This window comes from Ruditapes philippinarum, unplaced genomic scaffold, assembly GCF_026571515.1.
Source record: "Ruditapes philippinarum isolate M1 unplaced genomic scaffold, ASM2657151v2 ctg282_1_1_1_1, whole genome shotgun sequence".
Classification (NCBI taxonomy): Eukaryota; Metazoa; Mollusca; class Bivalvia; order Venerida; family Veneridae; genus Ruditapes; species Ruditapes philippinarum.
This window is the reverse complement of record NW_026862013.1, coordinates 26,269-53,952: the sequence shown is the minus strand read 5'-3', so window position 1 is coordinate 53,952 and position 27,684 is coordinate 26,269. Positions and strand designations below refer to the sequence as shown.

General features: G+C 31.6%; 1 protein-coding gene across 3 annotated transcripts; it reads left to right on the top strand.

Annotated features, from left to right (window-relative positions):
* The first annotated feature begins 131 nt into the window (after positions 1-131).
* Positions 132-27,513, top strand: LOC132717653 (dynamin-1-like protein). 3 transcript variants are annotated; one of them, XM_060701173.1, is made up of 16 exons: positions 132-304; positions 448-595; positions 2,182-2,303; positions 4,388-4,637; positions 5,459-5,607; positions 6,513-6,617; positions 6,947-7,060; positions 7,556-7,647; positions 8,449-8,569; positions 10,051-10,197; positions 10,747-10,836; positions 11,435-11,608; positions 12,254-12,463; positions 14,076-14,136; positions 21,623-21,834; positions 22,868-27,513. In XM_060701173.1, the coding sequence occupies exons 1-16, from the start codon at positions 203-205 to the stop codon at positions 22,922-22,924; spliced, it is 2,154 nt and encodes a 717-aa protein (XP_060557156.1). In that variant the 5' UTR covers positions 132-202; the 3' UTR covers positions 22,925-27,513. The 3 variants fall into 3 exon arrangements, with proteins under 3 accessions (XP_060557156.1, XP_060557155.1, XP_060557154.1); XM_060701172.1 differs by lacking the exon at positions 14,076-14,136 and adding an exon at positions 14,816-14,876 and having other exon boundaries at positions 10,744-10,836; XM_060701171.1 differs by having other exon boundaries at positions 133-304; positions 10,744-10,836.
* The last annotated feature ends 171 nt before the right edge of the window (positions 27,514-27,684 follow it).

Sequence of the window (27,684 nt, the reverse complement as noted above, 5' to 3'; positions counted from 1 at the left end):
AAATATGATATTTTAACAAATTTATAAGGCATTTAAAGTTTTAACAAATTATTCCCATCAATTTGTGTGGTTATGTTCCGTTTTGTTTTTTCATGAACTTTGGGTTCAATAAATATTTCATACTCGGATGTGTTTGGTTATTTCCATTGGAGAAAAGGGGGATTTTCGCCGATTCTTTTCATAAATTACAAATGAAGTAGAAATGGAAGGTTTAATTCCTGTTATTAACAAATTACAAGATGTGTTCAACACTGTCGGATCAGAAACAATTCAGCTGCCGCAAATCGTTGTTATTGGCAGCCAGGTAAATCCCTGATTATTTTTTTCTTTCGTTTTTGAAATAACGACCCGGTGGGTGGGGAGCCGCAAGACCTTTGCTGTCATTTGAGGTTATTTTAGTTATTTGCTACTTATAACAAGACAATACAAGTTAATTTGACATTTCAGAGTGCCGGAAAGAGCTCAGTGTTAGAAGGTTTGGTTGGGCGAGACTTCCTGCCCCGTGGTACAGGGATAGTGACAAGAAGACCGTTAATTTTACAGTTGATCCAAATTACAAAGGATGACAAAGAGGCCAGGACCCTTGACACTGGAGGTATAAATGTGTCTTTTAAACAAGAGAGATTTAAAGAAGCATGCATCCAGAAGATAACAGAGAATCAAATTTTGTACTAACATTTCAATTTGGTTTTGATTTTTTTTTAAATTTTTTTTTACACAATTTGAAAGAAAAGTCTTAGAGAATTGCGGAGGACTGAAACACACTGTTTATTTTTGTTTATTTTGCAAATTCTGTCTCCATGATACCTCCAAAAATTGCTGAGTTTGACTTTGACAGTTTCTTGGCGATTTTCCTCCCAAGTTCCTCTATGGGAAGGAGGGAAATGTACATTCTGCGCGAGCTGTACTGTATCTGCAAGCAAATGGCTTCTCAAATTTTTATGTTTAAATACATTATTGCAATCCACCTAGTTAACAGATAGTACAGTAGTACAACTTGCAAATATTATGATAATTATAAAAAAAATGGAAAACTAATGGGCAGTTAAATGTTTAAGGCTAAAAATGATACTTTCTTATCTGTGAAGTGTTTTTATGTATATTGTAAATATTGACAAAAAGTGACTGGTTACTTTAAATTTTATTAGAAGTTTGGTTGTTGAACTTAGATAAGTCATGAATCATGAAGTAAAGAGAAAGTCTTGATTTTCCTTGATGTATTTTTAATAGAAACTTTTATAAAAATCCAATTTTTTTGTGAAGAACCATTTATATGGTCTGTATAGAATAATTCTAGTACATTTTACTATGAATAAAATAAAAGTCAAAGTCCTTTGAATTAAAACATCTTTGATTCTGGGATATTTTCTCACCTTTTCTGGCTACAAAGATGATAGCCAATTAACTTGTATGACAGGTATTAAGTGCTCTGGTCTTGTACTAACTGCCTATAATGTGTGAGAATATGATTTGATCGTAATCTCTGAGTCTCTAATCATCATGGTATATTTTGAATATCAACTACTATGAAACTTAACTAATTTGTTTCACCACTGATTATCAATTGTAGTATGATTAAGTTATTGCCCTTTTCTTCTGCTATTCCTGTTGTAAGTTACTTGAAATCTAGATTGCCGGAAATTTTGTTAGTGAATTAAGCTCAATTCATCAGTCAAAGTCCTGATGTCTCAAAGTTTTTATACAAGTCCTTAGAAACTTAGACATACCAAGGCCATCCTTAAAAAAAATGTTTGTTTGCAGTAACCCGACCCAGAATTTTCAAGGTGGGTAGGTAGGTCGATTTTTTTTTTTTTTATTGAACTGTACTCCCAAATAAACATGGAATTTCAAAATGCTGGACAAAATATGCTTTGATAATCTGGTAACAATTAATAAATTGATAACTGAATTCTAATTTAATAAGACCTACATTTTATTTCTTCTATTAACCTTTAAAAAAACGAAAACAAAGCACAAGGCATAATTTTCTGATTCAAAAAAGATTTTTTTTTATCCAGACCTTGAAAAAAAATTTTGAGTAGGGGCAAATTTTGTGAGTCGGTCGCGTTACTGCAAACAAACACTTTTTTAAGGATGGCCCTGAAAGTTCTTCTGTAATGTGAAAAAATAATATGTTGATTTCAATTTTTGTATGTTATCTTTATTTTGTTTTGTCCTTAGAGATCATCAAAGCTGAAGAATGGGGGAAATTCTTACATACAAAGAACAAAATTTACACAGATTTTGAAGAAATAAGAGAGGAGGTCAGCAATGAAACAGAAAGAATGGGAGGTACAAACAAGGTAATAGAAGTCTAAGTAACTTAGTTGAATTTTATTAATTCTTCTAAATTCTGAATTCTAACATTAATAATGACAGGCCTTTGTCACCAATCTAGAGCATCCAAGAATTCTTGCAAGACTGTAATATGCTTTTTTATGGTGTTGAAGGTCCTGTAAATGAATCAGGGAGTGGGTCATATTGAAAGTAAAACAAATTCAACCAATAAAATCAGCAGACCTGGGGATGATTACATTGATCAGTAATTGATTTAATTACAATTACTTTCAGATTTTATTGTAATTGATTACAATTGATTACTCAAACTTGCCTCTGTAATCAATTAAATTACAATTACTTTAAGAAAGTAATTGATTGATAATTGATTACATTCCATGTATATTTATAGACAAAAGTTTCTTAATGCTATTTAATATATACATGTACATTATATACACACAGGATTTCCAGCTCATCAACAGTCATCAATTTAACACACTTATAGTTACTGTCACATCACTTTATCATATTTTAGCATTGCACTTTAGCATCATAAGTTCATGAAACCGTCTTGTCAGTCAGGCTGCATCTATCAGGATGGAAAATTTTACCCGCAACACTAAACAAACGCTCTATAGGGGCAGATGATGCAGAAATGGTCCTCAGTATTCTTGGTGTAGGTTTAATAATGAACTCTCTGCAACAGAAATTTTGAAGTGTCAATTGTACAGTATGCTGTATACAGGTGTTAAAACAGGTGTGAAAACAATCAATTTTTATATGGGAATTCAAAGAGACAATAGACTTTACTTAGATTAATTAGAAATTATCAATTTTTTTACAAACACTTCAATGGTACAACAGCATCCATTATAATATAGACACATTGTCTATCACCTTACAAAATAAGTGTTGCATATAATTAAAATATGGTAATATGCATCTTACATAAACTCTAGAATATACAAAGTAAAGAAGTTATCTACATTTTTTGAAACTTTTTAAAACATGGTTTAACCAAAATATGTGAAACAAAATTTAACATACCTTTATGTGGGTAATGAAATTTGAATGTGGCTTTGTGTTTCCATTTATTTTCCTAGGGCACAATTTGCACTGTGCTGTCACATTTCCAGATGTTTCTTTAGGAAATTCAAAGACATCATAAATCCAATGATTTGACATTTTGGTTAGAATACCAGCCAAACAATGATGTCTATCTTTCAGTTAGAATTTGGTTAATTGTATGGATTAAAACTTATTTCTTCATTGTGAGTGATGTCTTAAAATGTCACACTTGATATTTTACTACCTTAGTTAAACTGTAACATGTGAAATAAATCATTTGAATTTCAATAGTTTCATGTAAAAATGAAAGTAATCAACATCAATCAAATTGTAATCATAATTACTGACTGAATTTAAGCTGTAATTGATTAATTACAATTAATGTAATCAACTTTGAGCAAGGTAATCAATTACATGATGATTACAGTGTAATCATGTAATCAATTAAAAAATCGATGATTACGATTAGTGATTACCCCAGGTCTGAAAATCAGAAGGGCAAAGGTTACAGCAGATAATGAACATTTTGAAGTTTTTTCTGTATGAAAAATTGGTCAGAATGATCTTAAATTATACCAATGTAACATAGCAATTGAAATGTGTAGTTCTTACTTTCAGGTAAATAAAATGAGTGCTTAAAAATGAATTATAATCATTAAGTCATTTACAATAATGAAGAGAATTCCACCATGAAGTTTGAATGTGAAGATGCTAGACACTTGGCTTTTGAAGGGTTGTCTGATCGTTCTACTCGGGTCCTTTTGCCTAAAATAATGCACAGCCAGCAACATGTGGCATTCCTCCAATGAATTTAGAAAGTCACCTTATGTCCTCATGTTTCCATAAATTCTGAGAATTTTTCTATACTTACAGCTTCAGAGCTTCAGATGTTCTTAAAATCCAATCAGATGTACATTGTATATGTCTGTTAGAATTGCCAGCTAAAGTAGTCCTAAAAATTTAAAAGGAACTTGTTAAATCAGTTGTGATGCATCAATTTTATTCACTATAACAATCATATTTATTTCACAATTTACAGGGCATATGTTCAGAGGCAATCAATCTGAAGATATACTCACCCCATGTGATCAGTTTGACATTAGTTGATCTACCAGGTATGACAAAGGTACCAGTAGGGGACCAACCATCTGATATAGAAATGCAAATTCGTGCAATGTGCATGGAATACATTGGTAATCCCAACTCAATTATTTTAGCCGTTTCTGCAGCAAATACAGACATGGCTACATCTGATGCAATGAAACTGGCCAAAGAGGTTGATCCTGATGGTAAGTTGTTCCATTTGAGCCGTGTCACGACAAAACCAACGTAATGCGTTTGCGACCAGCATGGATCCAGACCAGCCTGTGCACCCGCGCAGTCTGATCAGGATCCATGCTGTTCGCTATCGTTTTCTCTACTTGTTATAGAGTTTGTAAGCGAATAGCATGGATCCTGATCTGACTGCACAGATGCGCAGGCTGGTCTGGATCCATGCTGGTCCCAAACCCATTATGTTGGTTTTGTCATGACGCTGCTCAATTTTGATTTTCTTGAATTATCAAAATTACGCAATATCTACAAAATGTATTAGTGATTTTTATACCCCTGAATCAATACATCTGGAGGGCATAATTTTTTTATCAGTCTTTCAGTTTGTTTGTCTGTACATAAATTTGACCTTGACAATAACAGGGAAGTCCTGTCATTTGCAGTCTCAAAACTTCATAGGCCCATACAAGTTGAAACATGATCAAAATCTGTATCTTTTCCTTAAATTGACTGGTCAATCCAAAATTTTCATTCTCAATTTAAGGGATGTCAGGTTGAAAATTTGAAGTTAGTAGGCTAACAGTATGAAGCATGGTCATACTGCATGGACATGCAGGCTGGTAATGCTTTATGCTGATGGTAACGGAGAGAAATAGAAAAACCCCTTGTCATTAACAATCTAAATAGCTTTCCAGAAAGATTAATAAATGTTTATTTTCAAAGCTGGCACTTTTGATATAATGATAGCCCCATTTTATGTTAAAATGCCTGATATTTTTGTCACATATATATTTCTTATGCACAAATGCTTCCAGTAATTACAAATGTTTTTTTTCAGGTCGTAGAACATTAGCAGTAGTAACCAAGCTGGACTTAATGGATGCTGGTACTGATGCCATGGAAATACTTTGTGGTCATGTGATACCTGTGAAACTAGGAATAATTGGTGTAGTTAATAGAAGTCAGGCAGATATAAATAAGAGAAAAGTAAGGCTATTTATCATAATTGACCTTTTTGTGATTTTCTAGTGCCATTAGCCACTTTTTTAGCTATTTGCTAATATTTTACCAATAAGACTACTGAAATTATAATTTGACTAACAGATTTCTTTTTAATGATATGCTACTAAGTACTTAGATAAAATTTCATATGCAGTCAGACATCAGAAAGAAATTTTCAAACTAGGGTTAACGCTGGCCTTGAGTTTTTATGGCTCAAAGTTCTGTGGAGCTATTTTTAAGTGTGAATAAAACATACTTTTAACATATTGGTAATTCCAACTATAAAACCCACCATACTTTTCAAAATTTTAATTAAAATTGCAAAATAGCATGAGTGCATGATGACATGAAAAATTGCATAACTATTGTAAATGCAGACCTAAGGTACACAAATTGTTATTCATATGACATAGGAATTAATTCTAAGATACAACAATTTGTTCAGTGAAGGATACTTTTTGAATGAAGAAGCTGTACTTATTTGTTCCAAGCATGAAATGATTTATTAATCAGTTAGGTATCATATTTTAACAAACTTCTAGTACTGTATAGGTGGATATTTCTGGGTGTTAGCGAATTTAAATTCCAGACAATTCACATGAGGAAATATTAGCGAATCATGCTTGGGTAGAATTTAATGACAGGACTGTTGATATTTATGCTGGAGGAAATTTAAGCGATTTTCATCACTTCGCAAAATTCGCCAATATTTTTGCATCACTAACTATAAATACAGTATTCTGGGCACAAGATGTGTATTGATGTTACTGACATCATCCAGTCTGGCTTTTAAATGTTTTCAGACATGAAATATATGCATAACAACCAATATCGTTAATATTTACATTTAAAATGCTGAATTAGCTAATGAAATGATTGTGTATTATCAGGATATGAGAGATGCATTGAAGGACGAGGCCACATTTCTACAGAAAAGATATCCTAGTATAGCCAGCAGAAATGGGACAGCACATCTTGGTAAAACCCTTAATAGGGTGAGTATGCTTTAATGTAATTATCTTTGTAAAGGCAAATTGGTTTTAAGGATGGTTTTGTTATGAAAAAAAGTAAACAATTTATGATGAATCTTAGTGACATTATGCTGATTTTTTCATTGTCAAGTTGAGCTGAATTGACCATAATAACGAAAAAAAAAATGGACTGTTTTATTGGTGATTGACAAATAGTAGCATGTTTTATGGTATAATATTCACCTAAACTATTCTAATATGAAATTGAAATTGCCATGTGAAAAGGTAATGCTTAAAGGCTATTTTAAGGGAATGGAATAGAACTTATACAAATAATTTTCTTTGTATTTCAGTTGCTGATGCATCATATTCGCGACTGTCTACCAGAATTAAAGACGAGGGTGAATGTTCTCATAGCACAGTTCCAATCACTGTTAAATACATTCGGGGAACCTATTGAAGATAAGGTAAACAAACTGTGATACTTAAGAAAAAAAAAATTTTGGAGCGCAGTTGTTCTGGATTTTGGCGATTGAATTTTATCAAGTCAGAGTTGTTGAATAATAGATCCCTGTTCCCTCCTCCCAAAACTGATAAATGTTTTGCTTATTAGGTTGAAAGATGAAAAATGTTTACTTCATAACATGAATTTGGATTTGTATGTTTCAATTTTTCTAAATGAATTGATATTTTCAACATCAATTACAATATTTTCAACTTAAGTTACACTTCATGAATAATTGAATATTTGCTAAAGCCCTTATACCATTGTTATACAAATACAATATACAGCTTGTGAAAGATACATGTACTTAAACAAACAATTTCAAAAGCATTGTAAAGTGATTATTAACATGCAAGTTTTGTTATTTAGATAGAGCAAGGTCTGTTATTGGGAAAATGTTTACAGACTCTTATGTTTTATTTTTCAGTCATTTTAATGTTTTTAATTTCTATTTCAGAGCCAGTTACTGCTACAGATTATTACAAGATTTGCATCGGCTTATTGCAGCACTATAGAGGGAACATCCCGTAATATAGAGACTACTGAACTGTAATTAAATTATGTTACAAATAACATTCATAGAACCGACACCCCAGTGGCAAAATTGTTAAGATAGTCATGCAAGCAGTTTCCACTTGCCTTTTTTATCTTTTATATGTAGCTTTAGGCTCACATCCTGTCTGTTACTACAACTTTAAATTTCAGAATCTAGGCCTCGGTATCCAAAGCTTGTGATTTGCTTTCCCATTAGTTGTGGTTTTAAATCCTGTCCATAGTGTAGTGCAGGTGGAAATTTATAGCAGCTTAAGCCTGAACCAATTAAATTAAATAAAAAACTGTGAATCACAATTGGTTGAAGACCTAATTTAATTTAAAAGTCAGAAATACATTCAAGATAAGATACATCTTGTCAATATCATACTTACTTCATAAAATAACTGATTATATTTATTCTTAATTAACAGGTAGAAATTGAATGAAATGATAATAGATACTTATGTTCTTAGTATTGAAAGGAGCTCAGCTGAGGCACAAAAGCCTAAAAACATAACATTTGAAATTCTTACATTTTAAATAAACTTTTCGAGCATTAAATTGAAAACCAAGTTTTAGTGAGATTTGAGTTATTAGCATTTATACACTTTTCATTTTTTGTTTATTTTGCATAATTGAAATGATTATTCTGGCAAAACTTTTGTGAGCAAATTTGTCAAGACCTTCATGAAATAATAAAAAAAAGTTGAAAACATTCCCAGTTTGATCTTTTTAAAAAGTCTCAGTGGAGTCCCTTTACATTATGGTCAAAGGTTAGATGAGACAAAACTTGTAATTATATTTTTCATTTTCCAGGTGTGGTGGAGCAAGAATCTGTTATATTTTCCACGAGACATTTGGTAGAACATTAGAAACTATAGATGCTCTTCAAAATCTTAATACAATGGACATTTTAACTGCTATACGAAATGCAACGGTAAGTTATCAAGTGAAATGTTGCTAAAATGTAATATGGCCTGGATTGTTGAATCATAAAAGTTGCTCAGATCCTTACTAGTATGGGTTTTAATCCTTCCTGGTGATAAATTCTGTTTAATCCTGCCTGTTGATATATTCTGTTATTGTCTGGTTTAACTGTTTCCATGGTTACTGTAGTTTCAAAGACTTGTTATTGCATCCATCTTACTTATGTATATCAGGTTATTTTCCTACTGGCAAATTTTGCAATTTTAGCAGTAATATAAAAAACCTAATATACAGTATTTGAAGCCAGATGCAAGTCCCTATAAATTCTCATTTTGAGAAGGAAAGTTTGTCCTAGTCAATATGTATATTATCACTTCAATAGAGTTATCATATACAAAACCAAACTATAATATACTAGGGCTGTATATTGTCAGGGTACAAGCGATACGATTCACGATACAGAGGAGCAATACACAAATCGGTTTGCGATACTCCAGTCCTGAATGGTTGAATATTTAAAATGTTTTGTGTCAAACTATCATATCTTACATGAGACTTTTATAATAATTCAGCCATTCTAATATATAGCAGAACACATTTACAAGGGACACTTTCATATCATGAACATTAAAGTAGTAATCTATAAAATATTCTTACAATATGAACATTCAGATTAAAGTTTTATTTTGAACGTACATGTATTTTAACATGTTTTACTAAACGATCAGGTTAAGTTTCAAAGGACAGGTTATAATATGTCAATGACAAGAAACAAGAACAGTTTCAAAATTATAACTGGTTAGAAAGTTTCTGAGACTTACTGTCATTTATAAAGTCAAGTGTTTCTTTACAAGCTAGCAAAAACACTTGTCATATTGTGTTTAGTTTCATCGTATTAATACTTTTTTAAATTTATAGAATTAAATATTTATTGCCATTATAAACTTACGGTACAAATAAACATTACGATTATTTCATTCTCGGTAATTTTTCGTGTTGAAGTTAAAGCGAAACTTCTTGTTGCTAGCTTTACCGCAGATGTTTATTTTTTGATATATAACACGTTTCGGATACGCTATGAAAATACGATGATTATTTTAAAAAGATGTTTTATAAGCTTAATAATAGGATTAAAAGCAAGACCTATATCAGAATTTCTCTTTCAGTTATGATTACAAAAAAATGCGAATTTGGCGATACAAAGTGATGCGAATATTCGTGTCCGAAATTCAGGCCACTTTCGTGATGTACCGAGAGTCCGGATGTTCGTTACAGCCCTATAATATACATGTAGTAGATATTAAATTAAAATAGTCTTGAACATAACAGATTACATTCGTTTGTCTAAATGTAATTGTAGGGATTATAGTGAGGTTAGCCAAAATCGTCTTTCCTGTTTCGGCACCATATGACCTACATGTAATTGTGTTGGTGGGCTGTAAAACCAAACAAACAATATTCATATATTATTTAGTTGTTGATGATTTTCAGGGACCTCGTCCAGCACTATTTGTACCTGATATATCATTTGAGTTGTTAGTGAAAAGACAGATTAAAAGATTAGAAGAACCAAGTTTAAGATGTGTGGAATTAGTTCATGAAGAAATGCAGAGAATTATTCAACATTGTGGAACACAGGTATTATATACAGAATTGTACATAGGTCATCAAAATATACAGAATTTTACATGTATTTTAGGTAGTTAAAATATCATAATTGTCATAGGTATTTCTTAGAGTTACTCTTGGCATATCAAATTTTAGAAGCCTGTGGGGTTAAAAGATTGCCTGTAGGCTACCTACCCAAGTATCTGTTCATGCCTGCAATAGTGCACTGATTGCCACTTTTGGTCTTCCTTTAGGGAAGTCATGGTACAGCTATAATGGTGCATAATCAAGAAGTGTCTCCATTCCGCATTTCCCTCATAGCAACAAATTAACACTTGCATGTGTTTTTTGACATTTAGAATTTGCACCAATGTATTTGATAGCTTTAGAGGGTTAATGCACATTTTATTGTGGATTTACATCTGTAACAACAGGAGACCATTTAAAGCCTGAGCCTACAGGGTGAGGGATTTAATAAGTTTGAGGAATTCTCCTGATGGTACTGTATGTTTTTAGAGTTTGCATGTTAAACTTGACAAGTGTTATTAAGAATTACAAATATTTTATAACTTTCAGCAGGAGATGTTGAGGTTTCCACGACTACATGATAAGATTTTAGACGTTGTTACACATTTATTGAGGAGAAGATTACCACCTACAAATACCATGGTAACTCATAGCTAGCCTTTCTGTATTTGTTTATTAACTTCTTTAAAAATGAGACGAGAAAGAAATTGTAGATCAAAAGTAGAATATATCATGATATTACATAGTGAGAATATAATCTTGATTTTGTAATCTTATTACATGTTGATAAGAAAGTTAGGATTTTGTTTGCGGTAATTCAGGTAGAGAACAAAAATACACTTACATTTAAAAGTGTACACACTGAGAAAACAGTTCATAAATTTTTTTTTGTTTAACTATTTCATTGTTTATTTAACACAATTACATACCTACCATGCATGGAAAATTTAACAAGAATGGAACACCAAAAAAAATTTTTTTTATGCATTTCAACACATATACTCTTCAATTCAAATTTCACAAAAAAGACTGTTTTGTAGACTTTATCTTTCACACCAATTTATTTAGTTCCAGATGTATTGCTAAAAACATGAAACTGTACAGTAGGGCAAAACAAACATGAAAAGTTGATACATTAATTGTTTATTTATACCTGCTCTGGTTTGCCATAGAGCAAGGTGCCTGTGGTTCTTCCTACCACTCATTTTATTCACTAGTTTGAGTGTTTACATTGTTACAGGTAGAGAATATAGTTGGTATAGAATTAGCCTACATCAACACGAAGCACCCCGACTTCCATGAAGCCCAGATGGTGCATAGAGCTGTTACCAATGATCATGATGGTATGAAACAGCTACAGAAGGAGATGCAGCAAAAAGTTTACATGCAGCAACTTGATGACAGGGAAAATAGGGTATAATTAATCTCTCAGATATAAATATAACTTTGTAAAAGTAAGCAATTTAAAATTTCATTATTAACCACTGAATATATGTACTTCACACATATTTGTAGATCATTTGTATTTGACTTATTTTGAACTTATTTTTGGGTTAAATCTTTGCAGGTAAGGTTTTTCTCCTCATTAACTTAAGATTCCCTTTTTGGAATATCACATATTCTGTTATCTTTAGGGTCTTGATTGTAATATCAGTAACTTAAGCTTGGATTTTGACTGAATTACAATGCATGCCTCTTGTTAATTGGTTAAACCGAGTATTTCATTGTTAAGTTTAAGTATTTAAGTTTAAACAGCAGTCATCCAGACTTGTGCTAATTTTTGTGAAAAGTAAAAGGTAACGTTCTACTTAGAAAACTTATGTCATGTGTACAAATAAAATGATGATGATTTACCGGTACATTAGATTCTAAATATCTCAACATGGCAAAATTATGTAGAAATAACCCTTGCCACATTTTTAACAGTGTTATTATAATATCAAAACTTGTGAATATTTTATGTTTCAGAAACTTGAAGATTTGAAATTTTGGTTACTCCTCACCTGGAGAGGTACAGCTGTAAAAATTAAATTAAGTAATGATTATATTATTTTTTCAGTCACAATCACCAACGAGAGCCGACCCTAATGCTGGAAACTGGAAAATTTCCAATTTGTTAAGAAATAATCGGAGTGAACCTAGTGGATCTGGGGACTCTTTAGCTGTTCCGCCTGGCTCTGAACCTCAGTCACAACCTGGTAGTAACCCAGGAAGTACCGTTGCCTCCCCAGCCCATGGCAGAAAGGGATTAAATCTTCTTCCAGAGGTGGTAAGAAACTATACTTTCTTAAGAATTTTCTTCAAACCACTTGCTCCTCACTGCTGTGTCTTCGAATCCGGACAGGAACTTTGGATTCTTTCATGTGAGGAAGCTATCCAGCTAGCTTTCAGAATGTCCGAGGTTCTACTCAGGTGCCCGTTCATACCTGAAATAATGCAGGGAAAGGCACAGGGGTCTTCCTCCACCAAGTTGGAAGGTTGCCATATGACTTATAATGTGTTGTTGCGACGTAAAACCCAATCATAAAAGAAAAAAAAAATTAAAAATTTTCATTCTTTAAAGTACAGTTTTTTTTTTCTTTCTATGTGACAATAGAAGATATGAGTGAAAAATCATTACATTAATGAACATTCTTAAGTGTATTGTAAAGTTTAAATATCTGTAGCTAATGTTCTTTGAGAATCCTAGTATATATAATTTACTGCTGATATCTTGAGTTTGAATTCAAACTTCATCATTAGCAAAAATTTACAGGATTTTTATAGTATTTTTATGTGACTGATGCAATCCAGATTTTGAGAGTAAAATTTAGATGTGTTTTATTTAGATTGTTTAGTCTTTTTTTTATAATATTCTAAGGAAATTTTACAGTCTTATAGAAGCATGGCATATTTAATGTTGTGAACATTTTCTCAAAACAAAAATGAAATAAAATATATTTGTTTGAGCTTTAAAAATCTATTTTTGTTTAAAGTCATAATGAATATGTCATGCCTAAATATATTATACAAAGATTTTATAGTCAGTTTAGTCAGGTGTAGATACCCTTTAAAAATAGATAAAATTACACTCTAGATATATATAAGGGATGTTTATTATTTTTGGGGCATCTGTCGCCGAGTGGTTAAGATAGTTGACTTCAAACCACTTGCATCTCTTCACTAAAGGTTTGGATTCAGACAAGGACTTTGGATTTTTTTGTGTGGTGAAGCTATCCAGGTAGCTTACAGACTCTCAGTGACTCTACTCAGGCGCCAGTTTGTGCCTGAAATAATGCACGGAAGGGCACCTGAGGTCATCCACCACCAGTTAAACTGTAACGTCACCATATGTCCTATACTGTGTTGTTGCGACACGAAACCCAACCAAAATGAAAAAAACAAACAGAAAAAACATGTTTATTTTTAAACATCCACCTTTTCTAGTTGCTCAAACTTTTATAATTTCAGTTGATTAGTATAATGATGCATATTACATTTATTTTTGATGAAATTTCAAAGAAAGATGGATGATTAAGATTTTGGCAAGGATTGATCAGTATTGGAACATTTATATTGATGAGCTAAGCAGATTAGTATAGTAACAAAAAGTTGTGTCATTTGGTCAATGGACCTCTAATTTGTGACTCCAGAGTGATGTGAGGTACACTGTCTTCTGTGATGCTGTGTTTCCCATCAGTATATCTCACAGCACTTGTCCATCTCTTGTGTTTTAATATGTATATGTGGAGAAGTTGGCCGTTACATGCTGAAAATGGGCCTTAAAGTCAGGCAAGAAATGTCTCGCTCTGGACATAGTTGATATTTGCAAGTATTGGAGTTTTGAAAGGACCTTAAGTAATGAAATATGTTGTAAAGCTTATACTTTTGGAAAATTTCAGCCGTCACAACCACCAAGTAGAAAATTATCTCACAGGGAACAAGCTGAATGTGATCTTATCAGTAAGTGGTCTTTCTTCCAGTGTTCTATAAACAAGATTAAATATCAGTGCTATATGTTACAAAGAGAAATTGTAAGGTATCTGGTTAAAAGGGGAAGTGATTAATCAACAAAGAAATATTTTCCTACATGATTTGGTAACTTATTATTATCAAGCATATTTTAATGTACTGAAAAACTGTAAAGAATCTAATAATAAAGTTGATACTGAAAGAAAGAGGAAACATAATTAAAGAATACTGATTTCATCTATTAATTACCATCCTTTTTTAAATGCACATGAAACCTATTGCACTGTGTTTGTGATATTTTTATTGCGGCCTTCAATTTAAAAACCCTATTCTAATTGTTTTGGCCCACTTTTAACCATCAGCTTACTGTATAATGTAAGTATATGAGGCATATTATGACAGTTTACAAGGAAAAATTATTTTCATTTTTGAAGGTACTATTTACTTAATTTTTAATAAATTTGATCAGGGAAACAGAGCTTTTTAACACAACACTGATATGAAATCTTGTTTATTAGATAGTTAATTGGATTTGACTTGATTATTCAAAAACATTTAGCTTTGTTTCAGATGTGCTGACCATGATCAAAGGGCAGGATTTTGTGAAAGGAAATGTAGAATGTGAAAATTTGATATAGATAAAAAAATCATTAATTTATTACATTTACAGCCCAAAACTATACCAGCTAGAAAATTAACAAGTAGGGAGCATAGAGATGTGGTACTAGTAGGTATGTTGGCAGAGACAACAAACAATTTTTGCAAAAGATACAAACAACAAAGCTTATTTTACATCATTAGTTTATGCACGCTTGGTAAACTGCTTCCCTTTGCATATGATGTTGTGTTATTCTGCATTTATAAATACATCTTTTTTATTATACAAACACGGAACTTACAGAAAACACACCAAAGGTTTTTTTATTTGGGAGGGGGGGGGGTAAATAATTAGAAAAATATATACATTCCTATGTGTGTGTGTGGGAGGGATGGAGGGGTTGGATGTAAAAGCCTCAAAATTGTAATACTTATTTAGAAAAAACATGTACATGCCTGTTTTATTTTTCTACTGCATTTGTATTTTAGGCATATGTTTGAATTTTGTCTGTATTCAAAGAAAATTTCATTTTAAAAGTAGATTTACCAGAATTTACAGTGACATTAGTCTCAGACTTGACGTCATCCTTTTTATTTGAATAACTTGTTTTTCATACTGTTTAAAAGGATTAAAAAGAAAAAGATTTATCACATAATCCACAGTGCAGGAGTGTACAAACACAAATACACACCAACCCAATTTGCGCGGGTAATAATGCAGTGTTCGTTGGCGGGAAAAGCAACAAATTATATATTCTTCAGTATTTAGAGTAATTCTTCTGGGAGATATTTTCTTCTATTTTTTTTCAATTGAGCCACATTTATACAGAAATGATAATGACTAAATTTTGAAATCTTACAACTGAGATCTTAACATAAATGGACAAAAGTATTTACTGAATACCCTTCGTAATAAGGCCATTTGATGAAAACAGTATTACACTAGTGTAATAACAATTTGATGTGATGTTATTTGTGTTATATACAGACATAGCATAAAAGTGTGCTAAAGTTATTGTTACACTATAGGCGTGATAATAGTCAAATTAAATAAAAACTCTGAACTGTTAACCATTCTTATTTTAGATATGAGAAAAGTTGATAACAGAATATTGTATTTGTGAGGAGTCAATACTTAATTTACTGAACTTAATGAGTAGATTAATAATAGACTCGCATAATATGATGATATTCAACTTGTTCAAAAAATTTATTATTACATTTGTATTAATATAAATATTACATTAATTCTTAAAACAATTGGGAACAATAACTACTTTTTAAATGATCATCATGTTACATTGTATGTGATATATTTATATTGTAATTTGTTTAATTTCTGTTTATTTCTTATTTGCTATTGGGCTTTGCATGCTGTTAATGTTAGTTTTACACTTTTGTTAAAGTGAATTGCAGATGGCAAAAATACCCCCAGTAAAACACATCAGAACTCATTAGGATTGAAATAAAGTAAAACGATTAGAAATATGTAAATTCTTTGCCTAGAATGACACTGTCTTTGAAACAAATTGCCTTTGAAATATATGGAAGGGATTATCCGCTACTCTAATTAATATGAATACATTGTAATTAATATGAAGATATTTTTATTATTTTGAAGACATTCTTATTGATAGGAAGACATTATTATTATACTGAAAACATTGTTATCAATATGAAGACATTATTATTAATACGTTGTAATCATTGTGCAATATTAAGATGTTACACTTGCTTACATAACTCGAGTTCTTATTGAAATATGCGAACATTCAATTTACATTTCAGTTCTAAGGCTGTAAACATGCAAACTATAATTAGATATTTAATTTGCTGGCTTTCAAATATTTTTCCTTTATTTGAATTTGCTTTCTAAAATTTATTTGACACACATTTTATTCTTACAGTGTTTCAGTATTTATTTTACAAAAATCATCGTAATTTTAGTCCCATGCTGACATTGTGTATTATGTATTCGAAACAGCAGTTTGCATAGCACACTAAGAGTTTCGAAGTATAATTCAAAATTAGTTAGGTTTTTGCGGTAGAATTGGCCCTTTTAATCAACGGGGAATAACTGGTAAAAATGTAAAAAAAAATAACCGCTCCCTGACCGGTGTTCACAAATCTGATACTACGAAAACTAATCCGATCATGTGGAGGTTAATGACTACCAAATATTTCCCCCTATATATAACGTATAGTAAAAAGGCCAAGTTTGAGGCAAAATATCTCAAAATCCGCCGCATACAGTATGCCACATGCATACCTTTTCTGAAAGATCTTCAAAAATGAGTTGATTTAAAGAATAAAAATGATATGTTGCGCATTATGCAAGAGAGAACATGTTCGTTGTTGTTGTATATAAAGCTAGTAACAGCTTTTTATCACAATATTTGATCTGATCTTTTCCATGAGGTGATATTTACGTCTGCACCGAAAGGGATCAATTAGTATTAAACAGCGACCTCTGTCGTAAGAAAACGCACTACTAAAATTGGTTCCCCGCTTCGTTTTTTGATAACGTTAACATTGTTATGAAGACGATTTTGTTTTAATGAGTCATTGTTAAACGGCATTCTATACTGTGAATGATGTTTTGATTGTTTTGATTAAATGTTGAACATTTATTACAAATGAATTAACACATATTCGGTAGCGTCCATATACCAAATACCTAATGTTGATTTTAATGTGTGATTTTGAATATATATTTTAAGGGAAATCATACCAATTTTCAGAATGAAACAAGAAAAACGAGTATAAAAATAAAATTAACGTTTAACAAAGATATATTTCAAAATACCTTTATAAATTATAAAGATACGAAATACACTAAGTCTTGAAACCAAAATCTAACATCAAATTCACTATCGCAAAAGTAAAAACGGAAATTGGAATGTCATAAAGCATAATAGGTGAACTGGCGGATAATCCCTTCCATAGAAATACACACTGAGATGTGAAAGTAGTACGAATGTATGAATGCATCTTTCATCATGTAAAAAATATGAAGAAAAGATTCAGATAGATTTAATAGAGTGTTTGACTATGAATTTAATAGGTAGAGTGTTTGACTATGAATCAGGATATTCACAGGTCACTGTTGTTGTGATCTTTCTATGGTCATTCCCACTGTACCTTTACTCTGAAATGTACAGAAGTTATCAGTTCCTTGCATAAGTGTAGGCAGCTAGTACTGGTTAACTGCTTGACAGCCTGTCCAGGGACAATGCGGTGGCTGAACTGTGCTCTTTAAAATTTAGTGTGGTTTACTGCCATGATCTGGTGGTAAACTACCAACACTACCACCACCACCACGTAGTTTGATAGAATTAAGAATTTTTAGGAGCTTCCATTTTTATGCCCCCGCCATGTAATGGCCGGGGCATATAGTGTTACCCTGTTCCGTCATTCCGTCCTTCCGTCCTTCCGTCCTTCCGTCCTTCCATCCTTCCGTCCTTCCGTCCTTCCGTCATTCTGTCATTCCGTCATCATCAGTTTCCGTTCATTATCTTAAGAACGGTTGGGCATATTCAACTCAAATTTGACATATGGATATGTCATGAGAAAATACAGGTCAAGTTCGAATTTGGTCATGGTTCGATGATTTTTGGCAGAGTTATGCCCCTTTTACTTTAAAAATAATATGAAATTTCAGTTTCCGTTCATTATCTTAAGAACGGTTGGACACATTCAATTCAAACTTGACATATGGATATGTCATGAAGAAAATACAGGTCAAGTTCGAATTTGGTTATGGTTCAATGATTTTTGGCAGAGTTATGCCCCTTTTACTTTGAAAAAAATATGAAATTTTCAGTTTCCGTTCATTATCTCCCCAATGGTACAACACAATCAACTCAAACTTGACATATTGATATGTCATGAAAAAATACAGGTCAAGTTCGAATTTGGTCATGGTTCGATGATTTTTGGCAGAGTTATGCCCCTTTTACTTTGAAAATAATATGAAATTTTCAGTTTCCATTCATTATCTCCCTCAAGGTACAACACATTCAACTCAAACGTGACATATGGATGCGTCAAAGGAATGCGCAGGTCAAGTTCAAATTTGGTCATGGTTCAATGATTTTTGGCAGAGTTATGCCCCTTTCACTTTGAAAGTAATATGAAATTTTCAGTTTCCGTTTATTATCTTCCCAATGGTACAACACATTCAACTCAAATTTTGACATATGGAAATGTTTTTGGAATGCTCAGGTCAACTTCAAATTTGGTCATGGTTCAATGATTTTTGGCAGAGTAATGCCCCTTTCACTTTGAAAATAATATGAAATTTACAGTTTCTGTTCATTATCTACCCAACAGTGTCACATATTCAACTTTAATTTGACATATGGATATGTCAAAGGAATGGGCAGGTCAAGTTGGAATTTGGTCATGGTTTGATGATTTTTTGGCAGAGTTTGTCTCTTTCACTTTGAAAATAATATAGATACATCTTAGGAATAAGCAGTTTAAGTTGGAATTTGGTCATGGTTCAATGATTTTAGACAAACTTATCTTTCCTGAATGTTGGAAAAATTTTGAACTTTCAGTTTCACCACTCATTCTTTTAGCCATTATTTTGGCTGCAAATATGCAATATGCTATTTCTAAAAGGTTAAGACTGAATAATTTCAGTGCCTTGAACATTGTATGGAAATGGTTTGTGTTAACATTGAAAAGTTTTAAGGGCTTTGAACTTAAAATGAAAAAAATAATTAATGCACCATCTGAAATTTTGGCTGCATGCGGGGGCATCCGTGGCATGATGACACATTTCTAGTTTTGTAGTAGATGCAGTTTCATAGACACATTAATTAATTACATTAATAATGAATAAATGATAAGATATGATATTAGGATGATTTTGCTTTTAGTGTGTATTATGATTTCATTATGACTGTGATCTTTTATTTACTTAGCTGCAGATCAAGTCATGTAGTATTTTCAAAAGTAAATTTTATAATAAAACTTAAAAATCTAAAGTTTTATTCATATTGCAAATTTACATGTTCAGGAAGACATGGTCGTCTCTGTTCGGGAAACAAAATTACATGTACTAAGAGGGGGGAATTCAGGACCCTGAGTAGGAATGTTAGGGAAAAGTTCATAACATTTTTTGAATTGCAAACAGTGCAGACCATGATCAGATGACACTGATTTGCAGGCTGATCTTGGTTTGCACTGGTGGCAGGCACGGATAGTATCTGTTGCTACCAGTAGGCAAAGTGTTAAATTTACAAGAGCATTGATACTGTGTTATTTTAGTTTACAGCTTTGCTATTTTTTAAATGCCAGCATGGGGGGTTTGTGGTACAGTTATTTTTATTTGAAGCATTAAAGAAATATCAGACTTAACTAACTGTATAAATTAACAGTATTTATTGTCTTGATTTGATGATATTAAATGAGTAAGTAGTAGATTTGTTTTAATATGAAAATAGGTTATAACATAACATAGTTTTGGGAGCATCACTTTGTTCTGTCCCATCCGGTTCCATCCCAGTTTGGAAAACGGTGGAGATATTTATTATAAACTTGTTTTTATCAGTTTGTTTAAAGCAACAGAAGATAGGCGAACCAATATAGTGTCAGAGATACAAATTTATTATGTTGCCTGATTCTTTGTAAGTGCTTTGTCTCCAATTTTTTAAAAAGTGGGATTTTTATATCACTGAATTTGTTTGAATTCCTTGACAGTCACGTTTACTGTAATATACATAAAGAAATACATTTTTGATTTTGAATTGGATCTGGTGTGATTTCTATATTCAAACTAACATAAAACTAGCGAGGATTGTGATTTAATTGACATGGATCCTTGTTAACATTTTGTTCTATCTTCACTGCTTAAACATATTTATCTAAATAAAAATGCTATCTTTGACTGAGAGCAATATAAAGGTCAAAGGTGACTATAATTCTGACCAATCATATTTTGTGAAATTATCACATGGTCGCTGCTTGTACTAAAAAAGAAATGCTGTAAGTCCTTTGTTAGTAAATCTTGAAGTGTGTTATTTCCACGAGGGTTTAAAGATAAAGCTTTATTAATACCATACACATTGAAGAAATATAACACATTTGCTGTCACTATATATCCAAAGCAAAGCACACAAAACTATGGTAATAAATAAAACAAAAAACATACATTCTCACATTTAGCACATTTTTATTCCCACAAAAATTATGTTGTAATGCTTTCATTCAAGCAAACAAGCAAAATTGATTTGTAAATTGTTTGGAACAATTTTCTCAATACTTGTAGAGCTATGCTCCACTCATAACCATATTTGTTTTGTTATGGATACAGAGAATACATGATATTATAGAAAAATTGGCACAAATGTATTATAATGGCACTATCATGACAAAAGGTACAAACACTCTGTACAAAGTACATTACATTATGGTGTAGTTGTTATCAGACATATCTTTTAAACTTACTTCTTGTAATTTATCGTAATCCCTTGAAAAAAGGGATAGAAGTTATTTAATATTGACATTTTTTTGGGGGGAAAAGTTTTAAATTTGATACAAGTATTTAGTTTCTTAGCTTTCAGTGAATTGTTCTTATTTTGCTGACTTATATTTTGTGTGTGTCAATTTCATGTGGTTTCTTTTTGTTATTCTTGACTATATTCACCTAAAAAAACTTACTTGTATCTATGTATTTATACAGAAAAATGTGATGAGTTTGAAAACATAAAAATAGAACACCATGAGATGGTTAATTATGCTTTAATTTGAGATTTAAGCATAAATCAAAAGTCATGTGCTAATATATTATTCTTTTATCAACCAATAAGTTGTTTGATAATTTGATAGATATGGTTTAATCATCAAAATTTTACTACTTGAATTTTTTCAGAAAAACTAATAAAGTCGTATTTTATGATTGTGCGGAAGAATATACAGGACAGTGTTCCGAAGGCAATCATGCATTTCCTAGTAAATTATATAAAGGACAACTTACAGAGTGAGCTAGTCAGGCAGTTGTACAAGAAAGAGGAAATAGACATGTTGCTAGAGGAGTCGGAACATGTGGCGACACGCAGGAAGGAGGCACAGGAAATGGTTCAGGTAAGAATTTAACTGAACATACCAACCAATTTTGTTTATCTGATGTGAGTCCTAAGATTTGATGTTGTGGTTGGTCATGACCAGTAAAAGACCGCTATTGAATATGGGGTCAAAAGGTCAAAGGTTTCTAATGTCATGCCAGAGTATACTTAAGGCCTACAGTCCTAAGATTTGAAGTGGAGTAAATTAGTCATGACTAGTAGATGACCCCTTTTGAGGTTATTAGCTCAAAAGTTACACTGATCTCGTCCTTTGTAACCTTGTCATATGAAAGCTTGTCCCACCAGTAACTAGATAAGCCTTTGGCGTACATGAGTCTTAAGATTTGATGTGGAGGTTGTGCATGACTAGAAGATGACCCATTTTGATTTCGAGTTAATTCGGTCAAGGTCACATGCATGAAATACTTGTCTAATCAAGAATTCGAGTGTCATCATTTATAGGTGTGTTAAATATGTTAGTTATAATCCATATTATATTTATTAAGAATTAATATTACTCTTTACTTTAATAGAATGTGTATAAGTATATACATAGTCTAGTTTGAAAGCAGTGAAAGGGGAGGGGGCGTGTAAGTATCATATGGACATATTTCTAGTTTCCATAGCATAAGTTTAAGTCATAACCGTTTCAACATGAAAATGTATAATACCTTGCGACATGCAGAGGTATTTTAGCAAGGCCAGTGGCAATTCTGACAATTTTAGAATACATGTCTTACAAAAGAGCGGCATGACTGAGTGGTTAACGCGTCAGACTAGTAATCTAAGGATTGTTGACCGCGTGGGTTCAAACCCTGTCAGGGGCAAGCCGTTGTTTCCTTGAGCAAGAATCAGGATCCATGCTGTTCGCTTACAGACCCTATAACAAGTAAAGAAACTGATAGCGAACAGCATGGATCCTGATTAGACTGCGCGGATGCGCAGGCTGGTCTGGATCCATGCTGGTCGCAAACCCATTATGTTGGTTTTGTCGTGACACGGCTCATTTTGCTGTGTACATTATTGACATCAATTTGACCTTTTAATTTTAGGCACTCACTCGAGCCAGTCATGTGATAGGGGAAATCAGAGAGACGCAACTCTGGTGAACAATGTATTGAGTAAACTTTGTATATATGACAAGAAGAAAGGCTGATTACAAAAAGAAAGTTAGAGATATTGACAATAAAACTTGCCTTCCAAGTGATTGGAACAGCTGTTAATTACATATGGCAAGCTGGTAAATGGAACAGCCACTGACTGCATTGAATAACCTCACTCAGAAATGCAGCTTGTGGATGTTTGTTGTAATAGATTATATGTATTTTATATAATATGGAATTCAGAAGATTAAATGATCAATTTTGTAACAAGTTTATATTCAACAAAACTATTTGTGGCTTTTTTTTATCTGTTTTGGTAATTTTCAAAGTTTTTCTACAAATACTTAACAATTTTATGTAAGAAGTAATATATATAGTTTTTCCTTTATAGATGTACTATATCTTGTTGTTATTTTTTTTAATTTAAATTGGTGGTATTTTTTTTTGTTTCTATAAAAAAACCTTTAAATCTGCATGGTCTGGTTCGGATATTTTGAAATGATTTACAAAAAAATGAAATATTTTGATGTGTACATTTTTATTATATTGATTTTTTGTTTGTTGAAATAAAAGTACATTGTTATACAAGTATGCAATTTTTCGCTTCGTTGATCACGAGTGGTAAAGAACAAGTTCTGTATACAGGTACATAAAACTACGCTTTAACTTCTTGACAGCTAGAAAAATTGTCATTAAATGCACCATATACCCGGTGTATTTAGTAAGTGTTGTAATATTCATTTTGTACTTGTTTATTTGTAATAAAGAATAGGGTCTTGTTTGGCAAGGTGTCAAATGTCACTTAATCTGAACCAGTTGCCACTTCATTATTGTTAGTTGAGTTCTTTTATTTGAGGCAGCTTCTCTTATTATTTTTGAAAGGAAAGTGGCTCCACCCTGTTATAGGTTTTCATTGGAAATCATGCATGAAGGCACACCTAAGGCCATATTGTACTTTCTTAGTTGTGGTGAGATTTCCTATAGTGACTTTCAACAGTGTAACTAGATACTCATTCAGACAACAACAACAAAAGATAACCTAAACATGTATATTCCTTTCAGACAACTGACCTACACATTTTTATTGGTTTTGTTAATGCTTAAATGTTTGATCTCTCATTTTATTTTCTGATATACAAACTTTTATAATGTAGGTGTTATAGAACTTTGAATGGTTTTAAATCGTAAATAATCGTTAAAATAAAATGATTAATGCATGTTTAGTAAAAAATAAAATAAAACTATCATCCAGATTTCTTTTCATAATATATGCTCATGTACTTGTAAATCTAAAAATATAACATTTGAAAATACAATCATCATGATCATATTTGCAAATTCAGTTTGTTAAAACAAAGGGACAGAATATTGAAAAAGTGGCAATTAAAAAAAACAATTGTCTCCCCTTTTCAAGTATTTTTTAAAGGTAAAAAGTAAAATTTTCCTTAACTTTTTAGGACAACAATGTTGAATGTAATTATTTCTTTTCCACCATTGTTAAGTGTCAGGAACTCACTTCATTTCATTGTCATTTATAAAATTGTTATTGTAATATTAGAAATATTCAATATTTATATTGTTATTATGTAAAATATATAGTACATAAACTTCCTATAATGTAATAAGTAAGGGAGACAAACCTGGTGGTTATAGCAGTATTACTAACTCTGTCTTATTATGATTTACTAAAAACAATTAGGGTCCTATTAACTAATGTATTTATGTTAGCAAAACACATTTCAGGGTATTAAATAGTGTGAACTTAATTTTTTTTAAAAGAGAGTACAGTTTGAAAATTTTTGAGTTTGTTTATTTAGGTGTGTAGTTAGTGAATGTAGGGCAGGAGAATGGAGAAGTTGGTGTGGAAATTGACGTAAGGGGGATATTCAAATAGGGGAATTCCATCCATGAAAAAGTATGAAATGTGTTTTATCAGTACATTGATTGTTTTTGTTTGTGTGTGGACTTTTTGTGTATCTATATTAACTACATTTTCTGTTCCTTTCCAATACACATGTTATGTATTTGATGGATTAAATGGTTTTAATTAGTGTATGGACACTTGCAAAAAATAGTTGAAACTGGTCAATATCAGATATTAATGACTCTAATATTCAGATGTTATAAAGGGTTTTTATAGTGTTTTATTATGGATTGCAAGATTGCTTACTAGTCAATACTAGTGCAGTAGATATAGGTTGTTAATATTTATATATTAACCTGTTGATAATCAACTTGTGTTCACTTTCAATTTCACTGTTGTTGTCAGTCTTTTGTCTAACAAAATGGCTGAATCTTATCAGTATTGGAGGTGTGTATAAATGCTGTTATTTGATTGGCTAATTAGACCTGTCAATCAAACCTGGCAGAAAGGTTAAGTGATCTTCTTGATAATATTATGCAGATAGACCATGTACATCCATACATTATCACAATTAGACCATGTAGATCCATAAATTATCACAATTAGACTATGGAGTTGAGTGCATATAAATAACCTATAGTTAAACCTTACAAAACCACAACGCAATCAAATTATTAAGATAAGTCTTGATTCAGATAGATTTTGATTTTTTTTTTTTACCATTTCTGGTCTCTTTTGTAAAAATTCTTAAGCATTTGCATGTGAATATCATATATGTTTATAGAGGATCTTTCTTGAGTTATCTCTTAATACAAATGTATTATTATTGAGTTTAGGAAAGTGTTATGTAGTAAACCTGTGGTGAAACAAGTTTGTGGTGAGATTTTTTTAAACATTTCCAGAACAATTGTCTGCATGAAATGACAAGTAATGTAGGATTCACATTATGTTATAAATAGTAGAAGAGAAATACAGCAAAACCACCTTTTCACAAGTCTTTTGATATCAAACTTCAGAATAGCCAATAAGAAATTGGGTATTTATTGTTGTATGTCTTGAAAGGAATATATTTTCACCCTTACCACACTTAATAACTTCTTTATTTCAATATGTACTAAACAATTCATTATTTTTATGAAATTAAAAAAGAAAAAATCTTCTGACTGAAAAGCCAACAGTGCAAACCCTGATCACATGGCATGAATGTACCGGCTGGTCTTGGTTGGCACTGGTGTCATGGGTAGAATCAGTTGCAGCTAGCAGAGTAATGATTCAACAGTTAACGTGATTTCTGTTATCTAGCTAACATATAATAATGTGTACTGTATATATTGTTTGAAAGATATTATTATGTACAAAACATATTTTTGAATATAATTTCACTGTGAATTGTTCCATACTAAAAGTTTCTGAAAACTTACCTTGTTCACAAAAATTGGGGCAAAAATAGACTTCTACTTGTTGACCTCTATGTACTTATAGTAGATCTTTACTTTTGATATACTTCAAGGTTATACTGGTTCAGTTATGTGCTGTTTCGAAAATTATATTTGTTTAAGAATTTTGTTTAATTTAATGGCAATGTGTTACACCTCTTATAGAGCTTCAATGAAATTCTCCACAGTAGAAAAGTGACTAATTTCTTGTATAAAAGTGCTATTTTTTCTGTTGTTTGTTGACCAAATAGAGAAATCTGTGATGATTATGTTGTAGTACTAATGTAAGACAATTTTTGTGTGCTCTGTTTTTTTTACATTTTTTATGCTCTTTCACCATTATGATGGTAACACTTGAGTACTAATCCAAGTTCTGGATTCCATGTGAATGCATTTATACTGTTAATGTGAATATTTGTCTTCAAAATCTTACAAGATATAAAAAAAATGTAATATATTGTGTATTTGTAGACTGTAAAACTAAATTTATTACCCATGAAATAAATGGCTTAACAAACACTTAACTTTAATTGCTAGGGATCAAGCTTTTTCCATGTCTACAGGGATAATTAGCTGATTTCAGGTCATGATCAATTATAAATGTATTATAAATAAAATTACAGTCAGGGCTGTCTATGAAGGTCAGGTCATTGGTAATGAAAAAAGAACCTTATTCATAGGTTATCATTCTTAAAGTTTAACTGTATTTGGATTGAATAGAAAGTTAAATTCTGGTCTTTATATTCAGGTTTTGGTAGATATGGTCTTAATAGAAAGGTGGTCATTAACTCGGGATAGACTGTATAAAATCATTTAATATTCTGCAGTTTTAATCTGATAGCATAAAGAAATGATCTTACTTCAATGTAAGGAAAATGTTAAGATAACATTTGGTTATAGAATAAGTAAAATATCTTGTAATAATTATCAATAAACTTTCTGTTGAAGTATTTATAAAGAGATGCTAAGTTATTTTCTTCCCTTGTTACTGTACAATTTTTAATATTGTGATACTCTATGACTTTGATTTGACTATAGCCCAATATGCTTGATGTCTTTATTTTCTGGTACAAATTTCTTGAAAAATCTTGATCTTCCCCATTTCAGCACCACATGACCTAAACTTTGTTGGTGCGGCGTAAAAACCAAACAAACTAACTTGAAATATCTGTGAAAGTTAATGTGTATTTTGTTTTTTTCTTTTACTTTTCTGCTCAAGACAATGACATAATTTATAGTTACATGTACTTGATGTAAGAGGAAATTTGTAAACAATAAAAGTACCAACATTTTCACAGATGAGTTTGTTGTGTTTCTTATTGATCTTTTCAGCTTTTCTTATAAGATAATATAAGGTAATGATGAGCCGCGCCATGACAAAAGCAACATAATGGGTTTGCCACCAGCATGGATCCAGACCAGCCTGCGCATCCGCTCAGTCTGATCAGGATCCATGCTGTTTGCTA